The sequence below is a fragment of the Mustela putorius genome, unplaced genomic scaffold, assembly GCF_011764305.1.
Source record: "Mustela putorius furo isolate JIRA1106 unplaced genomic scaffold, ASM1176430v1.1 tig00003845_pilon_pilon_pilon, whole genome shotgun sequence".
NCBI classification, from domain to species: domain Eukaryota; kingdom Metazoa; phylum Chordata; class Mammalia; order Carnivora; family Mustelidae; genus Mustela; species Mustela putorius.
Window position 1 is genome coordinate 16,188,056 of NW_025421998.1, and position 13,660 is coordinate 16,201,715.

Here is a 13,660-nt window from a genome sequence, read left to right on the forward strand (position 1 = left end):
CCTAAGTCTGTTTATCAATTTTTTTAATCCTTTCCTTATTTAAACTGAAACTTTTTATAGCAAATACTTAATACAACCTTGAACCTGTACCTTCTTCTTTCTATTTTTCAGTATTACTTGTCTCTACTTTCCACTTTTTAAGTTCATACTTTCCCTTTTTGCTCTTGTGGTCGGTTTGGCGTGCGTGGATGTATTGTGTGTGCATATGAGCACATGCGCAAGCTCTGACGTGTTCACTTCCCCAACACTGGTAGCTCTTCCTTATCTGCCTGTATTTCTGATCACTTTCCTCTGTGGCTTCCTTTCTAATACTATTATGTCCATACCTCCACATGCTTTGTAGCTTCTTTCTTAATTTTTAAATAGTTTACCTTCCATTACATAAATGATACACTTCCCACACAGGATCTTATTCTAAGTGTCCTAGCAAAGTGATGTCTTGTTTTCATTTGTCAATCGATCTTGGTCCTCTTTCCATAACAGTAAGTCCTGAGCCAGAACACACTAAATAATATTCCACTGCATGGATTTGTATAATTTACGACAAAAATTACAGACATCTTATGGAACTTGCTCAGCAATGCTGGACATTTATTGTTTTATTTGAGAGAGAGCAAGAGAGAGCGAGCACGCGAGCAGGGAAGAGGGGCAAAGGGAGAGGGAGAAGCAGGCTCTCGGGTTGATTCCAAATCTCTGAGATCATGACCTGAACTGAAAACAGATGCTTAACCAAAAGAGACACCATGGCACCTGGGGGTGGCTCGACATTTAGACTGATACCAAATTTTTAATAACAGACAACTGTGCTATAAGTGCTCTTTTCTATATTTGTCTTATTATCTTTGTTGGGAAAATTATTGGAGTGTTATTGTTCAGTCAAAGGATAAGGAGTTTTTTAAGGCTTTTGATTCATATTTCCAAAATACCTCCCAGAAAGTCTGTATCATTCAGACACCTAGATGGTCATAAAACTTGGGAAAATACAACAAAAAATATGTAATGCACTTTTTTAAGAATAAAACTGTGAAGTATTACCTGAGGTCGAATCATTTCACCTGCTGCAATTTTCTTCTCCTCTTCAACCAAGTTAATAATTTTTTGATTAACAAGTGGTGCATTTGCACCATGGATCTTTGCAATAATTTTGCCATTCTATACGGGAAAAGAAAGCATGAAGGAAACTTCCATTTTTAGGAAAAGTCTGGTATTCAACTTGACGAAGTCATCCCACCCAGCCCCACACCCTACCAATCCTTTCTAGCTATTATAATTAGCCATTTTAAAATAAAGTCTTAGTGATGGGAAATTACGTCTCGATTTGAAAAACCCAGCTCTTTGAATTCTCCCTCCACAATATCTGTTCTCCTACAACCAAAGGCAAAGCATCCCTGCATTATGTTTGATGGTTCTATACAGGCTGCCCAGTATTACCTTCCCTAATTATTTTTTACACTATGCCCCCTTTTGTCCATCTTTCAACACATATTCACAAAAACCTGTTTACTAGCACTGTTCCAGGCATGATGGTATGGAACAGCAATCCTGGTATGTGGCGTAATTAAATTACCAAAAAGAAGAGAAAAAAAACACAGATAAACATATGTAATATAACAACCTTGACAAGTACCACCAAGTACAAAGCACTGAGAGCATCTACAAGAATGTGTCCTGGTCAAAGAGATCAGCAAAGTTGCTTATCGTTACCAGGAAGGGATTCTTCAGTCAAAACATATAGGATGGGTAAGGGATAACAAGGCAAAATGGAGAAGAAAGAACATTCCAGGCAAAAGGAATAGAGGTGCAACAGTCCTGAGGCCAGAAGGGAATATGGCAAATGAGAAGACCAGCCAAGAAAGTGAGGGGATGCATGGTATGAGATGAAGCCTAATTGCAAGAGGGAGCCAGACCATGCAGAGGCCTGTGGGTCTCGGAATCACACAGCTTTTAACCTAAGTGCAGTGGGAAGCCTTAAGCATGTTTAAACAGAGCCAGTGACCACAATTTGAACTGTTAATTGTCAAAGATCATTTCAGGGCACCTGAATGGCTCAGTTAGTTAAGCAACTGCCTTGGGCTCAGGTCATGATCTTGGAATCCCGAGATGGAGTTCCAGGTCGGGCTCGCCGCTCCACGGGGAGTCTGCTTTTCCCTCTGACCCTCCCCCTTTTCATGCTCCCTCTCTCATTCTCTCTCTCAAATAAATAAAAATACTTTTTAAAAAATAAATAACGATCATTTCACCTACCATGTTTAGAAAGAGTTAGAGGGGAGAAGATACTTGTATACACGTTAGGGGTTATTCTAGAGATGACGGTGAGAGACGGTTGCTCAGCCTGTGGCACTGGTGATGGAGACAGAAAGAATGGAAAGACACAGATGAGTATGAGAAAGACTTGGGTGGTGAAATTGACAAGTTGAGGTCTGGAGTTGATTGGGTGTGATGTACAGAGATGTCACTAGGCTGAGTTTTCTGTTTCTGTCAAGAAAGTGGATAAATTAAGATATTAATCACCCAATGTGGTGACACCTAGAAGACCACATTTCCTGGCAGGGCGGAGTGGGGAGGGTCTGGTATTGGACCAATCCTTTATGAAGGGCCCTTCAGGCAACAGAGGGAAAGCCAAAGCATCAGCTGGATATAGAAGTCTGGAGCTCAAAGTATAGGAATCAGCTGAAGAGGTAAACTTAGAGTTCTTGATATGTAGGTGGTGACAACTGAAACTGTGTGGAGGAAATTTTCTAGGGAGCATGTATAGCACGATAAGATAAATATTTAAGGGCTGGATAAAGAAAGGTAAACCTGCAAAGGAGATAGAGGGGAATAACACCTAGGTAGGTGAAAGGGACACCAAGTAACAAAGTCAAAAGTAACCAATGTTTCACGCCCTCCTAGGGCATGGCCACCACATTCAATACACTTGAGAGGAATAGCATGATGGGCCTAAAAGTGGCCATTTATGTAATAATAGGCTGGTAATTGGGTACACTAGCAACAGCAAATCTGCTTGAAAAATCGGACAGAAGGCAGATGGAATGGGTTGAGGCATTAATGGGATGTGGAAAAAATTGAGTAAAAATAAATATTCAAACTCTTCTGTGAAATTTAGCTGTGAGACAAAGGAGAGAGCTGGTGGTACTTGGAGAGAGGCATCCAAAAAAAGCATTATTCCTTAGGAATAACATGAAGGACATGGGGAATGGAGAGAAGTCATTTGGGGTACATTGGAGGAGGAGACAAACCACGAGAGACTTTGAGAAACAAACAGAGGGTTTTGGAGGGGAGGGGTGTGGGAGGTTGGGTGAGCCTGGTGGTGGGTATTAAGGAGGGCACATATTGCATGGAGCACTGGGTGTGGTGCATGAACAATGAGTTCTGGAACACTGAAAAGAAATAAATAAAAAAAATTTTAAGCATTATTATTTTTTTAAGATTTTATTTATTTATTTGACAGAGAGATCACAAGTAGGCAGAGAGGGAGAGAGGGAGAGGAGGAAGCAGGCTCCCCGCTGAGCAGAGAGCCCGACGTGGGACTCGATCCCAGGACCTTGAGATTATGACCTGAGCCAAAGGCAGCGGCTCAACCCACTGAGCCACCCAGGTGCCCCAAGCATTATTTTTTTTAACTGGAAATAGATCATCACCTTCAAAGGGCAATGAGAAGGATCCAGTTGAGAAAGGTTTTAATAAATACTGCGATCTACTTACCATTTCCCACCAGAAGGAACCTTCCTACAGTTTTGGAGACTTTCTAATGTCCCTTGAAAAAGACCTTCCTGCTGAAACTTGCTGGATGAATTTGTCGTCAGCTATGTGAGCTGAGCAATACGAAGAGCCACTGTGGAAATATCCATGTAAACAAGCAATGGGCTTGCTGGTGGCTTCGTGGGCACAGACGGAGATTCTTAGATGAATGACTGTGGATATGGAGCATGACTGCATGAGCAACTGGCTGAAAGCTGCCCTGGAGAAAAGTTCATTGGCAGCAGAGGTCAGGATTGAGAGGCCAGGATGTGGGTGGGTTGCCAGGGTCCCCGGAAGGATGGCAGGACAGGGTTTTTCAAAGATGTTTGAGTCCTCATGCCAAAGTCCTCAGTCATCGATAGGACTGGTCTAAAGACCAGTAAATGATGGGGATGAGGTGGGGGAGAGAAGGAGGTTTAGCCAAATAGCTAAGTTAGCAAGGAAAAGACCTCTAATTAGCGGGGGGAAAAGTTATTGACGTAAGAAGAAATAAAGGGAATATAATTCTACTCCTGGCCTTGAGACACACAATCTGAGTAAACAGTCATCACTCTGGGCTCCAAAGAAGTATGTTCTAAGTAAGGACACTTAACCAAAGTCAACGAAATGGAGTAAAGGCTAAAAGCCATAATGAAAGATCTTAGAAAGTGTGCTAATCGCTCGTCTCAATTACAGAAGTAACACAGTGAAAGGCTTTGCAAGGTGGTAGAGAACTGGGAGAACTGGTCAGGAAAAAAATATTCTGAGCATGAGAAGGATGAGCTAGCTATACAGGGCTGAAAGGGAGGGAGGACTTACAGTCCAGGCACGGATTGCAGATAAGACAATGCAGACTGAATGGGCCTGTTAAGGAGGGTGGGTATGGTCTCCTGATCAGAGCTACACAACCGGGCAGGGTGGTGGTCCCAGAGCTCCAGACTCTACATGACAGTCCCCCTGCCCCGTCTCTCTTCCTGTCCCACATTCCTAACTGCTACTAGTCTCCTCACTGTTCCTAATATTAGCCCACCAAGCCTATTTTTGCATGTTATTCACTCTGGTTCCCTAAACCATGTCTAGGCCAAGGGTGAGAAAACAATGACCCAGCACAGAGACTATATTTTGCCAAAGTTGAAAATACTATCTGGCCCTTATCAGAAGAGCTGGATGACCCCTCACCTAAATCACCAAATTCTACATGTCCAACTTAGAGCAAAATCTGCAATGCAATTTTCAAAACTCAATGAACCCAGTAATTCAATTCCTTGAAATTGTTGCAAAATCGTTATTTCATAGAAGCAAAACGTTATATCCAAGAAGTGTTTTTAAAATAATGATTTCTGGGGATGCCTGGGAGGCTCAGTCAGTTAAGCATCTGCCTATGGCTAGGGTCATGATCTTAGGGTCCTGGGACTGAGTCTCACATTGGGCTCCCTGCTGCTCCCCTACTTGTGTTCTCTCTCTCCGACAAAGAGATAAATAAATCTTTTAAAAAAATTTAAATAAAATAATGATTTCCAATACAAAAAAATAATAATCCAAGTATCCAATAGTAAAAGAAGAGCCCAAGCCCTGTCTGGGAAACCTTTCCTTACTCTACCCAACTCTCTAGTTCTATAGAGTAGCTACACTCTGTGTCACACAGCTTTGAACTGTAAATACTCTCCTTCTGGAAAATAGCACTTGTTATGTCTTCCTGATCATGAAGGTTGTGTATTCATCATAGAATTTGGGAAAAATATAAAAAAAGTACCAAGAAAAAAACTTAACTTCTACATCCTTTCCCCATATACAGAAAGCTACTACTGGTAATCTGGGAATTGCTCTTTCTCTCTTCTTTCTACACATTTGTACATGCGGAGACAGGAGGAACATACATTACTAATAGTAATCAGACAGCTGTGTCCTTGTATTAGCATGCATGAATACTTAGAACCAATTCTCTGCTACTGAGTAGTAAAGAAATTTCCAATTTTTTACTCCCGTAAATAACAACTCATCACACAAATCTCTGATTATTTCCTCAGAAAAGCTAAATACCATTTTATTTTTATTTTCTCTGATCAATGCAGTGCATGATTGTCTAACCTCCTCAACCCATTACATGCTCCTAGAGGACAAGTTATGAAATATATTAATAGACAATTATCATATGGTGGAGCATAACAAATAACACAGAGGACATGGGGAGATGGAGAGGAGAAGGGAGTTGAAGGAAATTGGAAGGGGGAGATGAACTATGGGAGCCTATGGACTCTGAAAAACAATCTGAGGGTTTTGAAGGGGCGGCAGGGGGGTGGGAGGTTGGGGGAGCCAGGTGGTGGGTATTAAGGAGGGCACATATTGCATGGAGCACTGGGTGTGGTACAAAAAAAATGAATTCCATTACACTGAAAAGAAATTAAATTTTAAAAAATAGACAAGCAAAGATAAGGCAAAAGAAATCTATGATTACTACAATCAGAAAATAGTTCCATGGTAATTTTATAATGCTACTTGCTATTTAACTGTAAATTAGAATCTGATCACATATTTGAGGTGATAAATATTATGCTTACAACACTGAAGAGAAAAACAGGTTCACATTTATCTCTAAATGGCTGCAAAGTCACAATGTTGTCAGCTTCTGCCTGAAAAAAATATAAAAATTTCATATAATAATAGAGGAAACTATATCCAAGTCACTAGATACACTATGCTGAAAAAATGCAGATCACATAAAATTTTTATTTTTATGTTTACTACACCATTTTCTGAATATGTTATAATTGCATACACTGGAGATTCAGGCCATGCATCATTTGGCCTCAAACTTACTTCTCACTGTTCACCTTTGCGGTACCCAAACCTGCAACTAAACTTACCTACTTCTGGTTTTCCACACTTTCCCCCCTCCTTATCTGCTCTTGTCCTTCCTTTTCCAACCCAGGTCAAGTTTCCCTTCTCCAAGAACTGTCTAGCTCCCTCCTGCTGTATATCCTCTCCTGCTCCACATGGAACTTTAACTGCCCTTCTCTTGGGAACTCCATTGTCCCTTTCAGTATCAGTATTACCACCATCATATGGGCCTCTCACTTCATTTTTTCTTTAAGTAGGCTCCGTGCTGAGCATGGAGCCCAACATGGGGCTTGAACTCACAACCCTGAGATCAAGACCTGAGCTGAGATCAAGAGCTGGACACTTAGCCAACTGAGCCACCCAGGCAAGGCGCCCTCCATCTCACGTCTTGTGATCAGATCTATAATGTTTCATATTCCCCTTTGCATGTCACCTTCCTTCTGCATTAGTCATGGGGCCATACTTCTATAAAAATTTGAAAGTAAGCTCCAAAGGAAAAAAAATTAAAATAAAAAAGGAGCTTATCTTGCATGCATCTTGACTGAACTGTCTGTCAAATTTCAAGGCCTTTTTTTTTTTTAATGTTTGCAATTTTCTTAAATTTTTCTCACAAATTTTAAGTTGTCCTGGTGGGAGCTAAGATGGTAGGTAGCAGGCAGACCCTAGGTTTGCCTCATCCCTTGAATTTGCAATTGACATATCTGTTAAAGGGCTAGTATCCAAAATCTATAAAGAACTTGTCAAACTCAACATCCAAAAAATATATAATCTGGTAAAGACATGCACAGAAGACATGAACTGATGTTTCTCCAAAGAAAACCTACAAATGGGCCAACAGACACATGAAAAGAAGCTCAACATCACCATCATCAGGGAAATAAAAATCAAAACCACAATGAGCCAACACCTCATGAATGGCTGAAATTGACAACATAGAAAACAACAGATGTTGATGAGGATGTGAAGAAAGGGAACCTTCTTACACTGTTGGTGGGAATGCAGATTGGGAAGCCACTCTGGAAAACAGCACGGAGGTTCCTAAGAACTTAAAACTAGAATTAAATTCCCCTATAATTCAGCAATGTACTACTATGTACTCACCCAAAGGATACAAAAATACTGATCTGAAGGTATACATGCACCCCAAAGTTTACAGCAGTATTATCAACAACAGCCAAATTCTGGAAAGAGCCAAATGTCCATCAACCAATAAATGGATAAAGAAGTTATACACAATGGAATATTACTAGGCCATAAAAAATAAAATCCTGGGGTGCCTGGATGGCTCAGTTGGTTAAGCATCTGACCTTTGGTTCAGGTCATGATCCCAGAGTCCTGGGATCAAGCCCTGCATTGGGCTCCTTGCTCATGCGGGGTCTTCTACTCCTTCTCCCTCTGCCCCCTCCTACCCACCTCTTTGTTTGTGCTCTTTCTCTAAAAGTCTTTTCTTTAAAAAAGTGAAATCTTGCCATGTACAACAACATGGCTGGAAGTAGAGAGTATTTTTTTAAGATTTATTTATTTATTTGACAGACAGTGAGAGAGAGAGCAATGAAGGGAAGAGGGGACAAAGGAGAGAGAGAATTTCAAGCAAACCCCCACTAAGAGCAGAGTCCAAATCTGGCTGGATCTCATGACCCTGAGATCATGACCTGTGAAATCAAAAATCAGGAGCTTAACAAACTGAGCCACCCAGGCACCCCAGGGCAAGACAGTATCATGCTAAGCAAAGGAAGTCAGCCAGAGAAAGACAAATACCATATGATTTCACTTGTATGTGGAATTTAAGAAATAAAACAGATGAACATAAGAGGGAAAAGGAGAGAGAGGCAAACCATAAAACAGACTCAACTATAGAGAACAAACTGAGGGTTGCTGGAGGGTTCATGGCAGGGGGATGGGCTAGATAGGTGATGAAGCAGTAAATCCTACACCTGAAACTATATATTACACTTATGTTAACTAACTAAAATTTCTTTTCTTTTTTTTTTAAGATGTTATTTATTTGAGAGAGAGGGAGAAGCAGACTCCCTGCTGAGTGGAGAGCCCAATGCGGGGCTCAATCCTAGGACCCTGAGATGGTGACAAATGACTGAGCCACACAGGACCCCCAACTAACTAGAATTTAAATAAGAACTTGGGGGAAAAAAAACAAATATCAAGTTGTGCTACACTGATTATAAACAATTATATACTTAATAATAGTGTATTCCTCAACATTAATATAGCATCCTTTGGGACAGCTGTCAGAAAGAGATTACTTGGTAGGGTCTTCTCTAAGAGACAGTTTTTGCAACCTAAGGCAATTGTTTTCAAACTGGGATTTGTGGAGGTAAACACTATAAGGAAGCCAAGAGAAGGTCCTTCAGCCCTGTCAGCCAGAGGAGCTGTGTTATAATCTCTCTCTCTCTCTTTTTTATGCACATTGGATTCTACATGGCTTTTTTTATTCTTTTTTTTTTTTCAAGCTTCCATAGTTTAGGGGAAAAAAAGAAAGGAGGGGAAAGGTACTAATCTATAATATTTAAGGACATAAGTTAAAGTATATATTTAAAAGTAGTATAGGCATAATCATTACAATGTTTATATTATAGTAAAGTATTAACAATTAGAGCACTTAATAATATTATACAAGAACTGCAATAAAGAATATTCACTGAAATTTTATATGTATAGGTACAATGTTAATACAAGTCTTCAAGGGGTGCCTGGGTGGCTCAGTGGGTTAAAGCCTCTGCCTCTGCCTTCGGCTCAGGTCATGATTCCAGGGTCCTGGAATCGAGCCCCGCATCGGGCTCTCTGCTCAGTGGGAAGCCTGCTTTTCTTTCTCTCTTTTTCTGTGTGCCTCTCTGCCTACTTGTGATCTCTGTCAAATAAATAAATAAAATCTTTAAAAAAAATACAAGTCTTCAAGTCTTTTAAAAAGGACACGTAACAACAAAAAAATTATACTGGCCACTTGGCCTAGGGTGATTTCAACCTCATAGGCTGTTCCCGATGGAGGTTTTGAGATTAAATGCATTTTTATCATCCTTTATGGGCATGCCACAGCAAAAAAAACAGCATCAATTTATACAAATATGCTATTGTTGAGTGCAGTCAAACATGACCAGAGAAACCATTCAGGCAGGCACAAAATTCTTTGTTCTTAAATTCAACAGATGCTAGTATTATGGAGAGTAATATGAACAGATTTTGGGGAAGAACTTACTAGCACTTCCCAGGGGGATGGCTATAGTAACAGAAAAGATTCCTTGTGGAGTCGACTGAGGAATTCTGTCCCTCTGGGGTACTACTACGAGGACAGCTGGAAGTCACTGGGCTGGGAGAGAGCAACGTTAAGACCTACATCATCACACAGCTCTGAGGTGAGCTGAATAGGGTGTCCACCCATCATGCACTCTAATTCCCCTTCCACACCCACCCTCCAGCACTACCAGCAGTGCCTGGCCTGCACATATTATCCAGGTTTACAAAGAGGGATTTAATGCCTCTAAAGCACTAGGGAACACAGCATCAAGTTACACCTCAGTCTCTAAGGACTGCTTGCCTTACCTTCCTATGCCCATGTTCCCTTCCAGGTAGCCTGACAGGGGTGCAGGGAGCCTACCTTTTTGTTGGTTTCTCCCCACTGACCTCATTTCCCTTTTAGACACTGGAGTTTTCCCATGGCTCCTAGCCCATGAACTTGCACTCCTGCCACTCCCAGACGAAGTTCCCTTATGCCAACTGCCAGGACTCAAAAGAATTTTCTACCTTGATTCTCAATCCATTTGCCAACTGTTAGAGCCTCCTGATATGGTTTCTCAACTTCTATACCAACCCTGTGTCTACTGTATCTGGCAATCTCCATTAGGCCCCATCCTGTGTCCTCTAAACTCCATTTATCCTCCCTGCCAAGGATCGAGTCTCAAATCATATTCCAGATCCATTCCGGTGGCTCAGAATGAAGTTGGCTGTTACAGATGGTCGCCCTTTCAAAAACTGAAACACTCTTACTTCAGAAGACAAAGTCAACCTCTGGATAAAAAGATTTAACAATTGTAGGGACACCTGGGTGGCTTAGTAGGTTAAGTGTCTGTCTTCAGCTCAGGTCCTGATCCCAGAGCCCCGGAACTGAATGCTACATGGGCTCCTTGCTCCACAAGGAACCTGCTTCTCCCTCTGCCTGCTGCTTCCCATGATTGTGCACTCACTCTCTCTCTCTGACAAATACATAAAATCTTTAAAAAAGAAAAAAAAAGATTTAACAATTGTATACAGCCACCTTTTCTCTTGCAGAGAAAAAATAATGAGGTGAGTTTTCTAAGCCTTAGGCTGCTTAACGTAACCATGAACTAAGGAAAAGTAGTCCTATAAAGAATGTAAGGGCACCTGGGTGGCTCAGTGGGTTAAGCCTCTGCCTTCAGCTCAGGGCATGATCTCAGGGTTCTGGGATCAAGCCCTGAGTCGGGCTCTCTGCTCAGCAGGGAGCCTACTTCCCCTTCCCTCTCTCTCTGCCTGCTTCTCTGCCTACTTGTGATCTCTGTCTGTCAAGTAAATAAATAAAATCTTTAAAAAAAAAAAAAGTATACTCCAAAAAAGTAGATGCACATACCAAGTTGTCCCAAACAACTTAAAAAGTTTTATAATTCCTGAATTGGTTATCAGTTTTTAAATTTAAATTTAAATAAATTAAAGTTAAAAATTCAGTTCCTCAGTGGCACCGGCCACATCTCAAGTGCTCAAAAGCCGTTTTCATCTAGTGGCCACTGTATCAGATATCAAAGCTCTAAGCAGGTGGTAACCTGATGTGGACAAATTGAATAATCAATACAACGAAGCCCAGTAAGTTTAGCCATAACATTTTAATCCCTCGTCACATCTTGGTGACAAGGGAAGGGAAAATCACTACCACTGGAAAACTGGTAACTGGGTTAAGTGCCCAGAGACCATCCCAATGCTATCCAGTAAACAGCATTTATAGCCCAGATTCTAAAAGACACACACTGAACAAACAGTCAAGTGAAAAAAAAAAAACAAAAAACAAAAAAAAACACAGATCAACAGACAGGCATCCATATGTATACTTTTTGATGTTCGCAATCATAGTAAACAACCTCAACATGGTGGGAGACAGGATAAAAATCGTGATAGTTCTCAGATCCGGTAGAACTAGACATACAGTAAAACTGCCAAGTAAATATTGTCCATGTTTGAAGAGTTGGCAGGTTGTTTAAAATAAAATGATCCTTAAAGACAATATTTAAACACTTGGAAGTATCAGGAAAATAACCGTTTATTGGAAATGAAATCCTTACTACAGCAAAATGCAGAAGTTCGTCTTCGTTCAGCTCATTTTTCAATTTTCTGAATAAAGTTTGCATTGCTTTGCAAGGTCCACACCAGGCTTGGTAAACGTCGATCACTAGGAGATGATAATATTTATGAAAAAACAGAGTCAAAGAATCTGGAATAGCAGCTCATCCCAACGCTGCACGCGGCAGATGAAGCAGGTTTTTACACTCTTAGTGGGGAGGTGCAAATTCCGCAAAACCAATAGATTTGGGGGCAGGGTAGGCTTAAGGTTCCCAAATGGCCCGACAACCAGGAGAACCCCAGTACCTGTTAGGCCTTTGTTCTGCAACATCTCATCCCACAGGCTTTGAGTATTGACGACTGCCTGCAAAAAGGAGACCGCTGTCAAGGGGTCTTCAAGTGCCAACGCCCCTAGTAAAGACTGTTGGTAGGTCATGCTCACCTGTAACTGGACCTCTCGCTTTTTGCCCGCCATGTATCCCCTGTCATGGGAAAAAGGGAAGACAGGTAGAAAACGTTTAAGAGGAAATTTAAATGATGTTATTCCCTACGCATTCAAGCAGCATCTTAATGCCCCACAGAAATTTTCTTTTGATGGTATCAGAATATACACTCTCCCCATTCTAGGGAGAGAGGAGCCCGGGTCCCCGAGGGATTCCTCAGGGGGCTCTGCCCTGTTATTTTCTTTTCCCAGTAAGAGGTAAGAATGTAAGGTAAGCAAGGTAAGAATGTTGCAAGGTACAGTTCCTTACAAAGTTTTCTTTTCCTCAAGTTTCACGGGGTGTTCTGTCTATTTTCATTTGCACATGTGTTAATTGACTGTGACCAGACCACGGATTCTCCTCGGGTCCCTCCTCACGGAGGTTTCATGAGTAGAACAAGACCCTAGGGTGGTCTTGAGCAAGCACATCAGAACGAGAGTTAAGTCAGTGAGGCCCTAACGGCCCACTCCGGGGGGTCGGGGGCGCTCAGTGTGGTGGCCCGCGCGCGTGACAGCGGGACTAGCACAAAATAAAGGAGTTATTCGGGACGACAAAACCAAATCCATCCCGGGTAAAGGTGCTGGATTCTCCAACAAGCTTAACACACAACAGGTGCTCCTCCAAGCTACACTCCGACGTTGACAAGAACCGGAGGGAAGAGGCCCCCGAGGATCCAAACCAGCCCCTGGATGAGGCCTGCGGCCTTTGTGAGCACGGATCCAAGAGGTCCGAGTACCTGGGCGCAGAGCAGGTAAAAATCTAACGGTCTGGACGTCGGTCCACGCTGGTCCCGGGAAAGAGGCAGAAAGAGGACCCTGAAACGGAATCAGGAGGAGGGGCCAACGTCCGTGGCCACCCCACCCACGCCGCGAGCCTGGCCCTCCCCGCGGGGGCGGTGCCTCGAAGCTCCCCCAGGGCGCAGGTCCAGGACCACTAAGAGCTTGAGTCCTGCTGCTCTTCCCACACCCGCAAGGGGTGGGGGGTGGGGGGGTATAGGCGAGGGAGGGTTGGGGGATGGGGGTGGGAGGGATAGGGGATGGGGGGTGGGTGGCAGGGGTGGGAGGGGTGGGGGAGTCCGCTGCCCGGAGCCCCTGTACCTCTCTGCTCAGTGCCGGACAGCCCCCTATGCTACGGGTGCGTTTGCCACCTGCAGGTTGACAGAAGTTCTCCTGTGACAACAGACATAATCACTGGTGTGCTGGTAGATGTTAACAACTAGCTCTCTTGGAAATTACTACGAATCATGATCAATTTTACTGGCATAAATAAGAACAATGTGTGACAACAAGTAACGAATAATTATAAAGTGTACAATATTCTGT

At 42.4% G+C, this 13,660-nt stretch overlaps 1 protein-coding gene across 3 annotated transcripts in view; it reads right to left on the reverse strand.

Moving 5' to 3' along the window:
• NME8 (NME/NM23 family member 8) overlaps positions 1-13,295 on the reverse strand; it is a 54,818-nt gene extending 41,523 nt beyond the window's left edge. The window contains exons 1-6 of one of the 3 annotated variants that reach the window (XM_013059997.2): positions 13,075-13,295; positions 12,299-12,338; positions 12,163-12,220; positions 11,859-11,965; positions 6,279-6,350; positions 1,036-1,152 (exon numbers count right to left, since the gene is read on the reverse strand). In XM_013059997.2, the coding sequence (XP_012915451.1) occupies positions 1,036-1,152; positions 6,279-6,350; positions 11,859-11,965; positions 12,163-12,220; positions 12,299-12,331 (387 nt within the window). In that variant the 5' untranslated portion in view covers positions 12,332-12,338; positions 13,075-13,295. The remainder of the gene's footprint in view (positions 1-1,035; positions 1,153-6,278; positions 6,351-11,858; positions 11,966-12,162; positions 12,221-12,298; positions 12,339-13,074) is intronic. The other 2 variants (XM_045089642.1, XM_045089643.1) reach the window with 2 other exon arrangements.
• Positions 13,296-13,660: the final 365 nt, after the last annotated feature.